The 20,542-nt window shown below is 38.3% G+C and overlaps 1 protein-coding gene across 2 annotated transcripts in view; it reads right to left on the bottom strand.

Moving 5' to 3' along the window:
- Window positions 1-784: 784 nt before the first annotated feature.
- The window catches only part of TMCC3 (transmembrane and coiled-coil domain family 3), a 42,667-nt gene continuing 22,909 nt past the window's right edge, over window positions 785-20,542 (bottom strand). Inside the window, exons 1-4 of one of the 2 annotated variants that reach the window (XM_082279859.1) lie at window positions 15,093-15,136; window positions 6,583-7,481; window positions 4,967-5,102; window positions 785-2,276 (exon numbers count right to left, since the gene is read on the bottom strand). In XM_082279859.1, the coding sequence (XP_082135985.1) occupies window positions 1,974-2,276; window positions 4,967-5,102; window positions 6,583-7,466 (1,323 nt within the window). In that variant the 5' untranslated portion in view covers window positions 7,467-7,481; window positions 15,093-15,136 and the 3' untranslated portion in view covers window positions 785-1,973. Of the gene's footprint in view, window positions 2,277-4,966; window positions 5,103-6,582; window positions 7,482-15,092; window positions 15,137-20,542 lie in introns of those variants that run through there. The other variant, XM_082279858.1, reaches the window with a different exon arrangement.

Genomic DNA, 20,542 nt, shown 5'->3' with positions numbered 1-20,542 from the left:
CCTTCTGAACCCATTTAATAAAATGCTAAAGTAACTATTTTCTCAAGAGGCCAATACAGAAGTTGGCTGTGCAAGCTGAAGTGAAGAATGGCAATTGTAATATAGATGGCAAGAAAACACCATGGACAGTCACAGCATTCTTAGGACCAGAACCAGTTGTTGGTCTTGTCTGGGCTCTTTGTTTAGTTTTGGTTTCCCTCTTCCCTCTGAAGATGAGGTAGGGCTGGGTTAGGATAACATGGGTGTGCCTGACCTGATCCATTTCCAGCGACTTCAAACCAGCACAGTCCTTCCTAATTCTCTGTTCAAAGACGTAGCACATATAAAGAATTCTTAAAATATTTGTAAGTATATTAATTGAATTTTCTAAATGCTGAGTTATATCATTATTTATTAAGTAAATTCTGTCCTTTCTTCAGTTCCTGAAGCCAGAAACAGTAACTATTCACTGTTTATCTGATTGTGGTAAAATGCCAAAGTTCTTCCCTGCCTTCCTCTCACCCACTCCCTCCCTTTCCTCAGAATAAGGTCTTCACAACTTCTACACCAACTATTGCACTTGATTAAAAAGAAATATACACATCAAGATATGCCCTCCCTCCCTCCCATAATACCAGCATAGAAAATACTGCAACTGAAAGTATGTCATGACAATTATTTTCACAGTTACTAACACTGAACATCAAATAACTGGAGACACTGTTTTTTCACTTAATGGAGAGTGAAGAAGAATTCTGGTTGTGGTGGTTTGTTTTGTGGTGGTTTTTCTTTGTTTGTTTATTTTTAATAAAGATGTTGTTTTACATAGTGGCTGAAAGCCAGGCAGATTTCAGAGAAATTTTTTTTGCAACTCTTAAATCAAGCAAAATTAATTCCAGTGGGAAAACAAACCCAACCCTGTCTCCTAGTAGTGGTACTGCATGTTAATGCATTATTTCAAGGAATGTTTTTTGAGAATGTCTACAGTTCATATATTTACAGAAGTTTAACTCCCTGCTCCCCCTATGAAGCTGTTCCCTCATGTTTCTGCCACATTCTTTAATCTGACAGAAGAAAGAAATCCACTGTACCCAGGGTCCCACCCCCTGTGTGCTTTGCATTCAGTTAGAACACCCCAACAATTCAGTGCTAACAAAGGCTAACCTCAGTGTTGCCTTTCTGTGTACTTCTTTCCCCTTGCAGGTTGCAGGGCTTGAAACAAGTGAGTGCTTTGGTGTGCATGACAACTTACCTACCCGTTACTTGCTCCTTTACTCCTTTATAAAGTTGCCTGCAGATCTTATTATTCAATTCAGTCCATCTTTGGAAGTCTTATGCCACATGTATGTGTTTCCCAAATGTGACAAGGAACAGTGCCAGGACAGAAAAACTGCTAACTGTGGTCAATAGTCATCACTGGTCTCATTTACAAACAATAAACTCTGTGCAAAAAGTTACTAGCAGAAGCATCAAGTTTTGTTAGTCCTGAGAACTCAAAATCCCATGTAATGATACCCATTAATTTAGAATCTAGAACTATCAATACACGTGACTGCATAGTTTGGCTTATCATTCTAGTTGTATTCAGACAGAAAATTCACTTATCAGTCTAACAGAGCTGATACACATTATGGCACTCCCTCCTGGTCACACTCTTTGCACTCCAGCCTATTAAAAAACACACCTGACACTTGCAGTTGCTGGGATACCTCCCAGACCATCACACCATCTTTTGTGGGTATGGGTTTGGAAAGTGGAAAACCTTTTGGATTAAGGCAGAAGACTGACTTAAGTAAGCAGTTCATCACAGATACAGCCAGTTAGACAAAATCAGATTGAACAGGCAACTGACTGCCAACAAGTATACTTTTATATATTTACACCAGAATTTGTATACACACAGTGCTTAAAAAACAGGGAGGGGAAGAAAATAGGGGGGAAAAAAAAGGAAACAAAAAAAGAAAAAGAAGAAAGAAACAGCCAGTCCAACAGCTTCATCTTGGTATAATCATCCTTTCTATAGCACAAATGATATGATCCCAGTTTTTACAAAATATTGCCAGCAGCGTCACTGCAAAGAAAGTGCAGATGATATGAAAACGGCTCTTCATCATAGGAGCAATGAACTTTGCAATGGTAGAAACGCACACTAAGATGACAGTCATGAAGGCCAGGATAACATTTATACACTTCCCCAGGAGCACTTTGGCATTAACTGTTTCAGACTGCTGTGCTTGCTGCTCTTGCTGATGGAGCTCCAGTTTGGAAACTCGGGTCTGGCATGATTCCAAGGCTTCCTGGAGACAGAAAACAACAATTAGGGCAGCCATATTTCCATTCAACATTTCTTCACATTTTAGCTGCAGAGCCATCCATCAGCTAGATTAGAAGTGGAATTTATTATAGACTGCTAAAATTTCAATGAACCACCAACTTTAAAAAAAAATAAATGCACTTATATGTCTGAATGAGTGTGTCACTGTTCCCTCAGGCATAATCAAGTCTAACAACACTGTCCAAAATGTAGGTTTTTTTCCTTTTTCATGTTTGAGAAAAAGTATCATAACTCTGATGTTCATGACAGATGTTTTCTATATATACTGTTGATATAAAGTACTAGCAAAGCTGTTGCCATAGCAATGATCAGTGCATTAAAACAGCAACAAAATTAGTTTCTTTGTATATTCTATAGAAAACTTTAGGGTGGGCTTGCTGTGATACTAATTAAACACACTTTGCAACATGTAGCACTTGTTTTACACTGCCTCTGTGGTCTACATTAATTTTGTTCTCAAAGCCACCCATTCTACAATGTTGGGCTTGAGCCCTCTGTAAGATCTGCCCTTCTCCCTCTGTCAGTGTCACAGCTCATCGATCCATACTCCAAGTGGACAGCGGAGACAGTGGAAAAACCTGTGAAGATGCTTTTATGGGATTCTCTCTCACATGATCTATTCCACTTCACAATTTGTTCTAAAGAAAGCAGACCTTTCTCTTCTGCTTGATGATGGACTAAAAGTGGTTTTTGAGTAAGATGCCTCCTAAAGACCCTACCCCCATGCTTAAGCCCTCCCAAAGCAAAACACAGAAAAACTTCCAACTGCTTCACTTATTTGCCAAAATGCCAGCTTTTTGCTGGAGTTGGGATTTGGGCACAACTGCGTAACATGGTGCAAAGCTATAATTTCATGAGATTGATCAACTTGACATAATCTTTTACCACTGTGTGACAAGGAAAACCAATGCTCCAGCATCCTGACTTTCTTCCCCACTCTCAAACTCCAGATATTTTCCTTGCACTAGCAGGGCTGTTCACCTGATCACACAGTAAGCTGTTTCAAACCAAACCTCTGTATATAAACACCCAGAGAGTTATCAGCTTTCCCTTGCTGGGTCAGTTCTTCGTTGTTTCAGCAAGTTGAACTGGCTTACCAAGTGACTGGCCAGGCACCAAGGCCCCACAGAGAACAGGGCACAGTGCCTTACACAAGACTGCTTCCTTTCAGTGCTCTAGGAATTAGTAACGATATAGAATTGTTCTTAATGGGTGACATGAAGTCTGTTATGGTTCAGGCATGTTCTCCACTACACACTAATGAACTTTCCTGGTCCTTCTTCCACTCTGACTGTAAGTTATCCTCAAATTGTCTTGTGGTGCTTTAGAGAAAGTCCAGCTGCAAAAGTCTGATACCTGCAGCTCTGCATTGAGAGACTGAACATGTCCTTAAAATGATCTGCACATCCTTTAGTGACAGAGTTAGGCTGTTACTCAAAATATCCATGGCTTAAATTCTTTTACTCTATTTTAGCTAGTTTTCCAAACCCCCAAAGAGATAGGCTTAAACAGGCCCAACTGTACAGAGATAAAAGAAACAAGGTTGTATCAACACAGCAGTTCAATTAGAAGTCTCTGACACCCCTCCAGGATTCTGCTAATGAGTTAGGAAATATTTTTCACAGTCCTTCTGTTGGACAATTCAGGTTTCATTATGTTTTTACATCCTCAAGATGCCTTCACAGAAAGGAGTCCTCTTTTCTTTAAATCTGTGAGAGACCTCTCTTCTTTAAACCTACAAAGAAACCTATGAAATGCTTAGATTCAGTATCATCCCTTTCCCACTCTGTTCTTAGGAGCTTCCTAACTCACAACATTTAGGAAACTGTGATCATCCTGCTGCCTGCACTCTCTATGTTTAGAAATGTGAGCACAGGTGTATATAGGTCAGGTCTTAGGTTCTTTTACCATCTGAACCAATATGAAGACAGTCTTTAAGCATTCCTCAGTTGTTCATTAATAGTTTTTTCACCACTTGCTCAGACTTTGAGTAGAAATATTATACATTATATAAGTGTGTATATATAAATATTCGAGTATCTATGTAACTACATGCTATCAGGATATACTTGTAGACATTATTACTGGCTTTTGATTGAAGTCAGACATGACTACAACTGATCACTAAGGTGAACACACCCCACAGCTTTGATTATAGAGGTTATTGTGACCATGGCTTAAAACTCTTTAATTATAACTGGCAAATCTACAAGCCTATTTATAAATCAGCTCTCTTACGTTTTACCCTAAGTTCAATTTATAATAAACCTTGCCAGTGATGAAACTACATATTGGAGAAGTCTGAGCAAGAAGTTTGAGTCAGGACATTGTCAGAAGTGTTGTGTTACACAATACAAGGAGACTCAATTCCTTCCTCTTCTGTGAAAGAAATTAAACCAGGCCATTCTTCAACCATTCTTCAAGTCTGCCTAGGCTACATCATCAGTTCCAGCAGAAAAAATCCTGAATCCAGAAAAACAAATGGAGGCTGTCACTGATTCAATGTGCTGGGTTTTCACCTTAAAACAGACAAAACATGGGCTTAAATCTTTCCCCGTGTTCCTTATTTAAAAAGATGTAGAAAGATGCAAGTGTTTCATAGCACAAGACTGCTACAAAATGTTAGAAGTTCATGATAAGGAAAGTAAATACCTGAACATCTCGTGATCGCTCGTAGGCCTGATACGCCACTTTCTCCTCTATGCTGGCTAGCTCTTGTTTCAAGTTTGCTGTCTCATGTTGATGAAGATCAGTGAGGTCATTTAACTGGTCTTCCAATCTTTCGTATCTTATTAGGAAAAGAAGTCTAAATTTAGTGCCTTCTTTTCAAGTAATGCCAAATCATGAAAACAATTGCACATTTTAAAAGGTAATTTCTCAGTGTATGATGATTTCATCTGACTGGCATTACAAAGCACATACAGAAATCAGTAAAAACTCTGCAAACTTTCCATAAACATTTATTTAGCAATCTGAAAGCCTTTTTTGACTATTTCTTGCTGGCAGTAGGTGTTAAAAAGCAAATATTTTTATATCATTGGCAAATTATATGAACTATAAACAGTGCCTAAGGATATCCAACTCACATTTTTCGCTCTTCATTTAGACAAGAAGATATGGTTTCATAAGTAAGTTTGAGCCAGTTAATAGCTCGCCAGTAATGACAGGATAAATATGTTCTCTCTCAAATACAACTGCAAGGTTCTGCCATTTGTGTACAGTCTGTTCTGGCATGCTTCTGCATGATAAACCAGTTCAAGTCAATCATCAGGAAACTAGAATTTTTTGGGTGAGTTTGTCACTTAATTTAACACACAAACAGGCAAACACTGCAGTCAGCACAAAAATAATGGAGGCAAAATTGTCTAGAAATGGGTGGCAGGAGGCTTGAAATTTTACCGGCAGTGAGCTGTCAGAAAAGGCCACTCTGCCTTCTCCTGAAACCACGTCATGAGCTCAGTAGGCCATTGTTCTTTCCTCCCTATATCACCATGCGGTATCAAGCCTTTCCCATTTTTCAAGAACTATAGCAAGGGAAACATAAAATATTGCCCTTCATACAGAGATTTTTCCCACTGGCATAGGTAAAGACTTGAAGAATCGACTGTCACTTTAACAAGCCATAGGAAAAATAGGATATAGGTACAGCAGGTGCAAGCCCTCTGTGGAACATATTGTCCACCTCTCACAGTGGAGGATAAAGGAATTAATTGTCAAGTAACAAATGCAAGATGAAGTTGTGCTATGGCACTTAAAACTACATCTCACAGCTGTGTGTTACACCAAGGCACAAGGTGACATTGCATCCACAAGGTAGCAATGTGTGTGAGAAGTATTTGAACAAGGTACTCAGGAGTCAAGGGTATACTTATCAGCTGTAAGTCAGTACCGCTACACCACAGACTGATTAGCTTTTTCGAGTCACATTAGATGAGAACCCTTCCAACAGTTACAAAACCATTGGCGTTTCCTATATGCAGTATTCACACAATTCACATAAAAAGTGTGACAGAGGAGAGAGTTTTCTGATTAGCCTTTGACAAAAGGCAAAGGACACTAACTATATGATAGGAAATATTAATATTCTATGTGTATTCTATTTTCAGTCATTGGAAGGAATTAAACATGTTGGTACCAGACATTGATTGGAATTAATTTTTCCTCATGCTTCTGAAATCTCTTGCTCACACACACACACATTTACACTTTCCAAATAGTTTCTATACCCATTCAAAAGTCATTTCAAGAGAACAGTTAAAATAAAATACCTATATCTTTCTTCTTGTAGCATCTGAGAAATAAAGCCATAATCTCTTTTAAATTGGGTTTTTAAATTCTCAATATCATCAGCTAATTGGGACTGTGTCTCCTTGATTTCCCTTAGTTCCTCCAAAATCATGGAAAGCTTTCCTTGGCTGTCCAGGGTACTTGCCACAGCAGGACTAAAGGAAGTATTCCCATTGCTATCTGCTGATCCAGAGGTCCCACTTGAGCATTCATCATCACTGACATATTTTGGTTTGGCAACAATGGTGGCACTACCCCCATAGGTTCTAGAACTTGTTTCTGGTCGAAATTCATCCAAGGTATTTTTGAGATGAGCAATGTTGTCTGCACTACCAAATTTGTTTCGGATCAGGTTGGCAAACTCTCTAGACTTGCTGAAAACAAAGACAGGTGGTGTCAAAGATACACCCGGCACACCCGACTTGCTGCTCTCTGTTCCATGCCCAGTGGTACGAGACTTTCCATGTTGAACATCTTTCAAGTTATCTTTGGAAGTATCCTTGGTAGCTTTGGAAGACCCATTTTGTTCAATGTCCTTGAGTTTTTTGTGATACTGTTCCAATTTCTTCTGCAGCTGGGCAATGGAGTGGGCAGATTTCTGGTTCTTTTTCTCAAAGACTTGCTTAATGCGCCCAGCCTGTTGCTTGTCTGCACTGTTTACCAGTTTCAAATACTCAGCCACGTTTCCATCTCGAGCTGTTTGTTCAACCTTGATTTGCTCTGTAACCTTGAGGATTTTCTGTTTCAAGCTATCTGCATTGAGTTTGACTTTGTGAAACTCTAGGACCCCATCTGGTACATCAAAATTCAGGTTGGTATCAGAACCTCCACGGCGGATGTTAAGTGGTAAACTCAGGGTATTCATGTCATGTCTTTCCACCTTGAGAGAAAAAAAAATGAGGTAAATGGAATTTGAATTCTATTTTTTAAAATCAAACATCCAGTTTCTTTTTCCAGATATAATTACATCAAGTACACAGTATAAAGTAGCTTATATTAGCAAAGCATAATAAACTTTTCTTTGAAATTAAGCAGCAATTTTCTTGACTTCCCCAGAGTAATAAACAGTCTGAGGAACTGCTTGTCTCTCTTAAAATACAGTCAAGATGAATTAGAGAGAAAATTATTCAAGTATACTTTTCAGAAGTTAGCTTTTCAAAATCCCTTACAGTTTTCCACAGAATAACACCTAGTTAAAAAATGTTCCTAAATATGTTTATTATTAAGAGTTTCAAAGAGACCATGGCTGATAATCACTCAGTTTTTTCTCTTAGAAGTGGTAAAACATCAACGGAGATGTAAGCAGATTTTTCCCTCTACAGCAATGCTATACTGTTCAGTATATTTTCCCAGGTTTAATGCCTTTTTTGATACATCCCATTCAAATTCCTCCCACAATTCAAGGTTTTTGCAAAACTAGCTGAAGGCTCTTGGAAATTTAGTGTATGCTGCAAACTGGAAGCAACCGCTGTTTTTTAAAGCGGAGAGCATAGAGAAAGAACTGGCCTGTATTTGACTTTCCAGCTTGATGAAGGTGCTCAGCAACTTGATCTGCTGTGCTAACTCTGTTTTAATAGGAGGTTCACTGAGTGGGATTTACAGAAAGAAACTCAGGAGAGAAAACTGCATTCAGTCAAGTATAGGATCTGTACATCTTAAATGCTCTCTGGAAGCACAACATAAACAATTAGGCAATTCAGTCATAACACTGACATGCAACAGATCATTCATCTTTCCCAACAGAAGGGCAAGATAGTCTGATACAAAACATTAAAAAGTGTTTCCTTATATAAAGTCAAAGCTATGGGGGAGGCACGAGAAGAATGATCTAAACAAAATAGCTTCATCCCTATTATCTTGGTTTAGTCTGTGTGACAAAGAAAGTGCATTTCTTTGCAGCTGCCACAATGGCACGGCTGTAGAGACTGCTTAACAATTGCTCTAGCCATAACGGGTTTTCAGAGCTTTAATACCAGAGGGAACCAATACAGTTGCTCAGGCAAGACCATTGCAGAGACAAGGCAGAAGCTATATTTAAGTATCTCTTAGAGATGCATTTGTGATGATGCCTTTTCTTGGTCTTAAAATGAAGTTAGAAGGGGAAAAGGGATTTTACATTGGTATTTATTCTTAAGGATCCTTAGGTGTACACGTCCAGGTCATATGCATCAAGATGTACCCCACTGAGTCTTTCCCTGTGTCTCTCTCCTCCCGTGTGTGTCCCCCAACATTGGGTATAACATTATAGGCTTTACTAATTAGCATAGCTATCAAAGATTCCCCAATGAGAGGTTCAAGTGAGCCCCCCTCCCCAAAGAACCTTCCCCTGGATGGTTCTATCTTGGTTTACAGAATGTGTTCTGGAGAGGACCTTGGGGTCTGGGGCACACTGATCCCTAGCTACGAAGCTTCTAAAATATTTAGTCTCTTAGCTTGACAAACAAGTCCAAGAGTGTAGGCAAAAAGCACTAGGAATACAGAAGCTGTAAAAAGGTATAACAGGGGTATAAAAGAAAAGGCAAAAATCTTCATGGCATCAGTGAAATGCTTTAACTACTCTTTGTTTGTTTGAGATACTATGTTAAAAGTTTGATTTCCAACTACAGTGTTTAGTAGTTTATGTTTATGTATAGTACTGAAGATCATGCAGCCAGGCCTATGTGTACATGTCCAGTGATTACCATTCAATCTTTTTCTTGAGTAAAAAACCGTAAGCCCATCATTAAGTATTGTTATAAGGTTTGTTTTCCCATCCTTGTACAGTTTTGAGAGGTATCCTGGAAATTCGCTCAAGGATTCTTGTATTGTCCTTAAAATACAAGCTCAGTAATCAGATAAGGTGTCCTACTGTTAATAACCTGCATCGTGCACAGCTTGATCAGGAGAACTACTCTGTCTTACCATTTTGGGGTATAATCACAGAGAGGGTAATGCACCTGTAAATCTGGATCTGACCATCTCAGAGACAGATCATCTCTACTACTTTATATTATTTTCCTTATAGAAAATAGTCTAAAAATGTATTGTAATAATTGGATACAAGCCCAAACCAGACCTCTTCTCCATTAGGTCCTCTCCAAATGCTCAGTATAAAACAAGAGTTTCTTGAAACAACCTAAAACACTTTTTAATTAGCTTTGGCACAAACTTATACTGTAATTAGTCACAGAATTGTATACACACACAAAACAAATCCATAACTGATGTCACTCAGGACAAGCTGCACATAACTTCCAAGAATGGGTGGGTCTATATCTAACCTTTACACAGCAGTAAGTGTTTACTTCCTTTGTAAAAAATAGTCTAAAAATGTATTGTAATAATTGGATACAAGCCCAAACCAGATCCCTTCTCCCTTATGTCCTCCCCCTCACTGGACTCTCTATTGGTCAGCCTTCTCTGCTTTCCTGAAACTTCAAGGTCACAACAGCAATAGAGATAAAAAGAACAATAGCATTGAAGGAATACATCTGCTGAATGCTGCCATGCCTTTGGACGTGAGGAAATCTGTTAGTGTGTGGCAAATCTGCTCCTGTCGTGAGTAAAACCAATCACAGAGTCCGTTCAAATTCAGTAAAGTTTAGAAAAGAATTGTGTTTAAATTCCCAAAGCACTGCTAGCGGTAGGGTTTTTTACTTACTGGATTGAGAGCTCACTAAGGGTACAAAAGAGTCATATCCAACATATTTTTCTGTCTGATTGTATTTGGACAAAATGGCAGGTGTCCTCTGCCATCACACTGCAAGGCTGGGTCAAGCAACAGAGGCTCTTGAAATCCTCTGCTGATGTAACACACCTTTTTGTTGGGGAGGCGGGGGTGTGGAGCGGAGTGGGGTGGAGTTATCTCTTTTTTTGGTGGGGGATTGGTTGGTTGGGTTTTGTGGGGTTTAGGGTTTTTTGGGGGTTTTTGGTTTGGTTATTTTAAATCAGAAGCAAGCAGACAGTGGAGGCATCAGGTATCTCTAGACAAGTGGCCTGTCAACTTTCTTCTATCTTGATGAGGTAGAACAGACTTGCAAAGATCCATTTGTGATTGCTTTATAGATCAGCACTAACGCTACCCCAAGACATCAGACGTCCATCTTCAGATCCTACTCCAAATCCTTCTTGCTGCAAGCTTCATCTTGTGATGAGAAGAATTAGCTTCACTTCCTGCTGCATCGAATGCCTTGTTCTTTATAGTGGGCACAAGACTGCCAGTAGGAGTCTGAGATGCTTCCTCATCCCTGCATCGACTAGTGCCCTCTCCTGGGATGCAGGCTGAAATCCTCCCAGTGCAGGAGACAATGCACATCTCCTTCAAACTGTGCGAGTGCTCTTCCAGCTATGCTATGGGAAGAAATGATGAATGCCGTCTGTGCCATTGTTCCTTTTGTGACTCCTGAGCCACCAGCATCTGACAGGGCCACCAAGCTGTTAATAATAATGAAGTTGTTGAGAGATTGGTTTTTATTTTATTTTTTTAAGATTTCCATTGTGGTTGCCAAAAGAAAAATTTATTTACATACAGTAGCAGCCCCAATAGTTAAAATGGATCAGCCATCTTTTTGAAAGTGAGAAGCACTTTAAGAAAAAACAATCATCATACATCTCTCCTATAATGGTAATTAATAGGGGCTGGACATTAGCAGTAGATGAGAAGCAGCAGTGCTAAGACATGTGGTACCACCAGGAAGACAAAGCACCAGCTCACAGTCTGAGGAAATACTGGAGACAGGCCCTTGATCTGTCTTCTAGGAAAACAAAGGGGAAAAAAACCAATTTTCATATGGTACTGGGATAGCCATAGCTGATGTTAGCCTGAAAAAAGAAATCTGGGGCTTGGAGAGAGTCCACTGCACTTTATGGAGCAGTTCGCATATGCTCTTTGCTACAAGCCCGTTGAGAACTAATGGTAATGTTTGTGCTGCTGAAATACGAGCTTTTAAGAACAGTGATTTAGGAGTAAAGCAATTCAGGCTCCCTGCCTGCATCAGAGCCTGGCCCCACGGATGACTAGATAGGTAACTCTCAAAGATAAAGCCTCAATCCCCCTTTTTCCAAGGAGCCAAGCAGATCTCTGGCTGCATGACCATGCTATTCATGCAATCCATCCCAAGCCAAAGTCCAGAGCTTCAAAAGGGACAGCAAAATCACTACTTGGTGCAATGAACACAGGTGCACTGCTAGGAACCCTTCACTGCATGTGAATTGTCAGGTTTACTTTGTCTTACATGTAAAGTGGAGGGCTGGGTAATAGGCAGCCTGCCAGTCATAAAGAAGCATTCAAGGCACAAGAGTGATTTGAAAACCCAATCACAGAAGCAAGGATAGGGATTTCATTGGCATCATAATGATGCACATGTTTCTTCATTTACTGTCTGCAAAAGCAGAAGGTAAGAATTGTAGGCCATGCTATCAAGGAACCCAGAGCACAAAAGGACCCATGTGCCCCAATGCCACAAGTAAAACTGTTGGAAAGGGATTCCATACGGAGAGGATCTGCTGAACAGGTGAGAATATCATACTTAATGGCCTGTAGATGTTGGCCAGTGTATCCTCTGGCTGGAAAATATAAACAGGCCTAGAAGGTTATTTCTTCCCCAAAGATCCTGGGTGGGATCCATCTGGGAGAAATAATCCATAGTGAATAGAGCACAAAGAGCATGCAGCCCACCCTAGTACAATCTACATCCCATGGCTGCTCATATGAATTACTTCCTGTATTCCACTGACTGTGTCAATGGCTCTCCACTATTAACAAGTGATAATAAGCCACCTATATTTAGGTACCAAACTGAACTCTACTCTTTAGGTCATAAATTTCTTTTATGCTCTTTTAAAAACTACCTTTAAAAAGCATAGAGAAATAAAAGCATTTACGAGACAGATGCATATATATGCATCAGGTTCCAGAAAGCCCACACCTTTGGGTTGCCTCACTAACAGAAAAAAACCATGAAGACAAAAAATGATCTTATTTAAATAGGCTCAGTTTACAGGTGTTTCCTTTTTTTTTTCCTCCGAACAACCTCATTACCACCACCAGTCATAGCTGTGCAAGCTAAATAAAAGCTTATGATGACAATTTAAGTCTATCTTGAAAGAGTTTCTGATGAATGCTTAGGAACAGAATCCCATAAGGAGCATACAAAATAGGATTTAGGCAGCTTTAAAGCTTTTAGAATTTGGCAATAAGAACAAACATCATCAGGAGCAATTCTCTTCTTATCAAGAAATATGCATATGCCAGAAACACAGGTGTTCCAATGTGTGAAAGAGCATGCAGAGGGGGTTTTAATACGTTTTCAGTATATTCCAAAGCAGAAATGTATTTGGGGAGAGAGTTTTACCATCTCTTTCAAGTTCACTGTTCCTTCTAAAATTCACATAAGAATCCTTCATGGAAGTCTTAAAATAGAGCTAAATCATCATAAAACATTTTAAGTTATGTAAAATCAGCCCCCAACATTTTTGTACAGTATGTTACAGCAAAACACCTTCTGCTCATGTTTTTTTTACAAAGCTACTTAATAATAATATCTAGAAGTACCTACACTCAGAATATCATGCTAATAATCATGCAGAGGGTTCAGAGTATATGGGAATGGAGGGAGTCAGCAAACCTTGTTTCTACTTTTTACTGGGGTAATGGAAGATCCTGGGTGATTTGTCTGAGACCACCTGGCAAATGCTGATGTATTCAAATAACTGAACATGTTTCTTCTACCATCAACAATTTTTCTATTACCTGTTAACTCCCCACCTCCCCTCAAAAAAACATTGAAGCTGTAAGGCATCTCACTAACACACATTTGGTGTTTATTCCAGGTAGGAGTCAAAGATAATCCCAGATACCCTTTGGCAGGTATCTGCTCTTCAATATCCAAAGGCTGGGAAACTTCAAGGCCATCCCATGAGAAAGGCATCACACACGGGCAGAGTAGGCTGTAGAGATTTGAATCCTTTTGCATATTTTCTGCACTATGCCAATATGATCTGGTAATTATAAAAATTCATATGTTGAATCCAGTCCTTCTGAGGGTCCGTTTGAACACCAATCTTTCCCTCCATTTTAATTCATTAGCACCACAGAGTTGAGACTGCAAGCACAGTCAAGAAAGAGGCACATGTACTTGCAATTTTAGTTTAAGTGAAAAAAAAAACCCTCAAGATTAAAAAAACACCCAAAGTTGAAAATGCTTTTATAAAACAAACTCTGTAGAAAGCATTTGCAAAGAAGGCACATGCACTGAAGTTCTGGTGTGACTAGAAAGACAGCTTTTATTCTCTTGGTCTAACCTGGTCAAGGCCAAATAGCCATGTGACCTGTGACCCAAACAGTAAAGTTCACACAAACGTTGATTTGCCTCAAATCCTACAGACATACTCAGTTCAAACCAGAAGTATCCCAGAAATAACCTTTTCTCTAATTTCTGTTTAAAGGACTGAACAAAGGCCGAATTTTCTAGGTCACAGCTTATGTGTAAATAAGTATTTAGATATGGTATTATTTCAGATTAGACCAATGGGAGAAGAGAACAATGGGGGGAAGAGGCAGTTTTCTGCTTCACTGGTAACACCTCCTTCAAAACCCAAGAACATCCACTGAAAAGTCTCTGGTGTCACAACTCACACTCAGTCCTGTTCCAAGTTTTTCAGCAGCACAAAACTGACATAAGCAAACTGGTTCCAATACAAACAACTTCTGTGCCTACACACTGAAAACTGAAAACAGCATGCCTCTATAAAAGTAAGCAAGTTACTTTCCATTCACTGTCCAGCTGTCATGTGAAGAAAAAAGAATAAAAATCACTGTCCTGGCTAGGGAAAAAAATACAGTGATGAACCGATACTCGCATTTACTATGCTTACGTTTCTTAAGCAGGCAAAAGGTGGATTCCACACCCCTTGGTTAACTATTTTGCTTCAGATCAGTCCTCCTCTTTAGATAAGCACCATTAATTAAAAACAAGTCAATGAAATACCTTCTCCTAACTCAAATCAAAATAAATGTAACTTATGTGCACGTTCCTTCTGTCTCAGGTTTACACAGCCGCGTAAGGAAACACTTAGGAACCCCAGATGCTAAATGGGTGGTTCCACTGAGCAGTGCTTATGAGAGGCCTGCACTCCTACTCCCCATGAAGGAGAGCTTCCCCTGACACAAATCCCTCAAGGTACCACCACTATGAAACAGTGGGGGGGGGGGGGGTGACATATTTTTGAAGAGTGATGCCAGGCATTCTGTATCCCTTCTAGATTAATTGTTCAGCTTACTTTTAGTGTTTCTAATAAGTGCTCTCCCTTCCCCCTTCCCAGCTTTTACCAATTTTTCTTCCCCTCCCATTCAGTAATAAGCTTTCTTTTTCTAAAGATGTCTGAATAGATGGCAATAATGAAATTTTCCAGACTACTGTGAAACATTCTGTGAAAAGTCAGCCTGCTACACATTTTCAATTACTAAATCCTTCTCCATGAATGAGAATTTGATAAAAAGCCAGCCACATACCTGCTATGACTAATCACTTCTCATAGTTACAGCATATGCTTCTGATCTCTCACCATTTGTGATTTAGAGTGTGCTTTCCTTAATATCACTGCATTGTCTAACTTCTCATCACAAACTATTCCACAATGATAAAGGTGCAGCAGGTCACTTTCTCCCTCCACCTTCTTCTTTCTGTTTCACAGTCAACTCTTAATTTCATTGCTATTCAGATAATCTAAGCATTTTCTGAAATCCCAGCTCCTGGAACTGAACAATCATAGAAGAGAATTCCAGGAAATGCTATGAAGTTTGTTGCCCTCAGTTACAGAGAAATAATTCTCACATCTACCTTAATAGTAAACAACCAACCAAGTCCTCATTGCCCCAAAACAAAGACAACTTTAAGGAAATTTTAAATATGTCATTTACAGACCTACAAAAATCAACCCCACAGATCAATGCTGATTTTAGTCTAATTCATGACTTTTTATTGCTTTGAACTGGCAACATTACAAAAAACCTATTTTGTAACAGGAACATTAAGGCTTTACAGTAGCAGGGAATTTTGAAAGTACTACCACTGAGAGACAAAACACTCTAAATCCGTATAGACTGGCCATCACAGGCAAAAGACTCAAGACTTGGGGATTTTGTTTGTTTAAACCATCGCAAAACTTCTGTTTATAAATGAGAACAATAGGTCCATCAGGCATAGGATCTTTTCATTTGCGTTAATGCTGCAGCAGCACATCCTGAGCATATAAACAATCACATCTTGTCCTCTACGTGAACTGAGTTGCTTACTTAAAGGAGCCTGCTTGCTTCTTCCTTCCCTCCTGCCCTGCATCTCTCTATGCTGGGCTGATAAAGTCAAGTCTCAAAAATACATGTCTGTTACATCAGCACTTCTGCCTATACCCAGGACTTTTAGTTCATTTTTTTATATAAAGGTTTAATCAAAAGATAGCGTCTGCTTTACTACATTACGTGACTAAGCAACTTATTTACCTCTCCACCATAACGCAATGCAACTTTATTTTATCAAACCTTCATTACTTATATTCACAAGTACACTTTCATTATTTTCCACATTACACATATAAGTGCATGTTTTTGCTCCACACCTGATATCCAAGGCTTGTATTTGGAACCAAACCACAAATAATCCCAAAGGCAGAGAACTGCATGAAGACTGAGCCACCAAAAATCAAAAAATTTGGCCATACTTCATGATCAACACAAATTGAAAGAAACAAAAAAAATCCCTAAAAAAACAAAAAGAGAAGAAAGAAGTCCAGAAAAGAAAGGAGAGATGAAAAGTTTTATTTAAAAGACTAGTTTTATTTAAAAACCCCTTATTTCACTGGGCAAAATAAAGACAATTAAAATTTGATGCATATTATGCAGGTCATTTGTTATTCAAAACCACTGCTGCAATAATGGTATTTTAAGCCACTATACACAACTGTTAATACTGTCCTGACTTAACTCTGGAGAAAACATCCTAACTGTAGTGCATTAAGAACCAGAATTCTTTGCAGAGTTAATGGCTTTAACTTCCTGTGGACCACAACAGCACAACTTTAAAGTATTTTCTTATTTAAATTTATTTTTAAAGTAGCAAAAATATTTTTCTTTCTTTTCACTGAAGGAGCAATACAAAGCATTAGGCAACAGAACCACAGTATCCTGCTCAGGTAGTACTTTTTCCATATCTTCCTCTTGGAAGAAAATGAAATGTTGTTCCCCCAAGTTAATATAAATAACATTGTTTTGAAAAGCAGAAACATTTTCTGCTGCTGTGACTATGCCACTGAAGTGGGTCACAAGGGATGCTTTCCATTTATTAACAGATCCACAGTTCTCCTTGTTGTGGAGGAAGTCTTCAAATATTATTTGTATATTTGCTATCTTGTTATTTATATAGATATACATGCATAACGATATGCTTTAAAAATATTTTGTAAAATATACATAAAGTTATTGTTATTATAAGTGAGTAGTAGTCCACAAAAAATCTCATATCCATGCAGTGTTTCAGCTGCTGTGCACCTTTGGAGAACCTGCTCTTGGCATGGTATTTTAAGGTTACACCCTAACAATCAACTCAGTTACAATCAAATCTGAATTCACAAAAAAGATAACTTTTCCAGTAAAAGGACCCAAAGAGAACACTTTATGAAGATGAGTGCATATGTCCCTGAATCCTCCTCTTTAAAGAGGCTCCACGTGCACATTATAACAATCCATCAAAGTAGTACTTCAGAAAATGCTTTGTGCACCCTCTAGAAACATGTTCTGTGTCTGCACACGATGTTGAAGCTTCTCATATAATCTTTTAAACTGTTTATGAGCTGGTACTAGCATGAATCACACCTATAAGAGGTTGGAGGTTCATCTTTTAAAAAAGTATAAGAAACCTTCTGTCAATTCTCTCGGAACAAAGTTCAGCTAAGACTGCTGTATCAATTTTACAGAGTTAAAATAACCCACTATTTGTAAATAGTCATGAGTCACCTTTAAACTCCATTTTTCCTTTCAAATTTTTGTATAAACCATACACTTCAAATACTAATACACATCACACAAACATCTCAACCCATACAAGAAACTCTGTTGTAGAGAAGTTCCATTAGTAAATTAACATCTATTAATAAAAAACCCAAAATGCAAAAGGCTTGTCTAACTGAGAAAAAAACCAATGACATTCACCATTCACCCAATTGGCGAGAAACAAAACCCTAGAGTAAAAATTTTATCTGGTTTTAAAAATATTCCTATTCTGAGAACACACTTCCTCAATTAGTGAGTTTTATTAAACTGAATTATTTAGAGAAAGCAATGCAGATCATTTTGGAAAATAAACTAGGTTGAATTATTATTCTTATGTCACCATATTACTCGTGACAAAAGTGCTAAATTTTTTAAAGTTTTACGGATAAAGAAAGAAACTATTTTTGAACAACTGCCTTTAATGAGGATTCACTAAATTTTTACAGTATGGCACAAATCCTCTGATATCATTTTGAAGATGCCTGTGTAGCAACCATGTTTTGCCATGGTAGTACTAGCAAGTGAAAGCAGACTTTTTCCCCTAAGAGATGTTTGCAAACTGAAATTACATTTATTTCTGTTTTGCCAGAACTAAAATGTCAAGGGTAGAATGAACTCCAGCAGAAGGAAATCCGGCTGATTCTAAAAGCTCATTACAAAGCTCACTGCCCTCTACTCTTAACTACAGGGCACATTTGGTGAATATCTCCTCACATAGTGTAAATACCCAGGAGAATGTCTATTATGCATAAAATTTTAGTCATAAATTCAGTGCTTATAAACTAAATAAATAAACCAATCCAAAACCAAACAAAACCCCCGCTCCTTTCTCTCTGCCATCCAACACAAAAACCATTCTCAAATGCAGGACTGCAAGATGAGAAGCACAGGCAAGAAACAGTAGTGACTTTGTTTAGCAGGCTAACGGCAAATGCTCAGAAACTGTACAGTTGCACAGCACATTAAATTGCTTAGAACATAATAGATTCAGTAGGAAAAATTGTTTTCAATTTGATATTTCTTAATCTGTTAAAACCATGTTGCTAATAAAAAAGTAATTTAATGCAGGAAAATGAAACCTGCTTATCTTAACCTGGTATCTGCTGTAATTGAGAGGACATATAAAATATTATAGATCAACTTTACGTAACTTCTTTGCTTCATTAATATGTTTATACAAAATTGAATTCAATTTGGCACAGGTCTGGTCAAGACCTATCACAGGAGACAGCAGGGCTGAAAAGGCAAAACCAACAATGCACCCGCAACAGTAAGACTCACATAAGAAAGTCGCAAGCAAAGATGGCTTTGCAGCCTGTATTGCTTCTACTGCATTTTCTTGCCTTTGGATAAGTGTTTTAGACTCATATCCTTCATATTCAGGCCCCTTAGGTTTTTTGATTTTGTTCAAACTCTGCCTAGGAGGACAGAGGGGATTAAAACCTTCATAATGCTTTCAGAGTCACAATGTAATTTGGATCTCAGCATCATTTTCTTAGGTGTTTCATCCTAGCACTCCAGAGGATGTGATGGTGTTACAGGGATAATTTCTCTCAGGAAATTATAAAATTATTCTTCAAATAACATTTGTTGAAACACGATTGAAGTTCAGAGTGGTTTACTTCTCCAAGATGTTTATGTGGTCAGATGCCACAATTTAGACTCTAAAGACAAAACTTGTCAGTTCATCTCATTTCTCAAAAAGACACTGAGGTTTTTTGGAAGAGGAAACCTTAATATTGTCATTAGAATATTGTAGTACAGTTACCTTTACATAAATAAAAACATGTACAGCTTGCTACAGAAATAGTGTCTATATTAACAGTTATGTGCTTTTCATACTCTTAGTTTGTACATTTTTCTTTCTTGTATCTTTCCTCATTTTGCTTTTGCTCCACTAACATTAGCAACTGCATCTTTTGATTTTAAATCAGTCTGATCATGTTTTTTTATCTGGGATATATTTTACCTGCTAGGGAAATTGCCAGGATTTACAGAAATTGCCAATCTGTGCACTAATAGAGCTTAATTTCATGTGTCTCCTATAAGGCTCTTGAGACTATCCCAGAACAGTTTTTCTTTTAAAATAATAGTGATGCTTTTTATGATATCACGCAAACAATTAATGTTTATTCTGAATACTGTGAATTGTAAGCACATGATTTTATGGAATCCATACATTTCAATTTGAACAGATACTTGACACAACAACTGATAACATTGCTTAATTAATAAAATATAATATTAGAATAGAATGGAATTTTCTGCATCTTCAGTAACATCCATTATTAAATCCATAATGATGGGTAAGTCAATTGCTATAAATACATAAGATAAACCCCATCATCTTCAAGTTAGGTATTAATATACATCTCTGTTTTACTCAAGAATCTCTTTCAGCACTGCTGGCAAGTTTCATGTGCTATAAAAAAGCCTAAAGCTACTTATATGGTCCAAGCAGAGATGGTAACAGAAGTTATTCATATTGTATCTAACAAAAACTTCATTAAGCACATAGGTACTTCAGATTCTTATACAGCTGTAATCCATAATAGCTAGACCAGGGCAGCATTTCTAGAACAGGAGCTCAGGTTATTGCTTTTCTGCTTGGTTGAGTTGTCACACGCTCACCATCCATGACTTACATGTCCCACAAACTGAATCACAGAGCTCCCCCATCAACTACTCTGCCAAGTGTATGAAAACAACAGAAGATGTTTCAAAGGATTTTTAGGAGTTATTTTCAGCTTGTTGAAAGCCACTGCCTCTCTTACCTAACCACAGGGAATTGGGAGAGCCTCTATCAAGCCACTGCGACGGTCAAACTGTTGCTCTCATCTCCTTGTAAATTTTTCGTATGAAGCAACAGGCTACCCAACCTAAGTTTGTTCCCCATGTCCTTTGGCCATTGCAGCACA

This window comes from Coloeus monedula (genome assembly GCF_965178545.1).
Source record: "Coloeus monedula genome assembly, chromosome: 4".
Taxonomy (NCBI): Eukaryota; Metazoa; Chordata; class Aves; order Passeriformes; family Corvidae; genus Coloeus; species Coloeus monedula.
The sequence above is the reverse complement of the archived record's forward strand: the minus strand, read 5'-3'. Positions and strand labels throughout refer to the sequence as shown.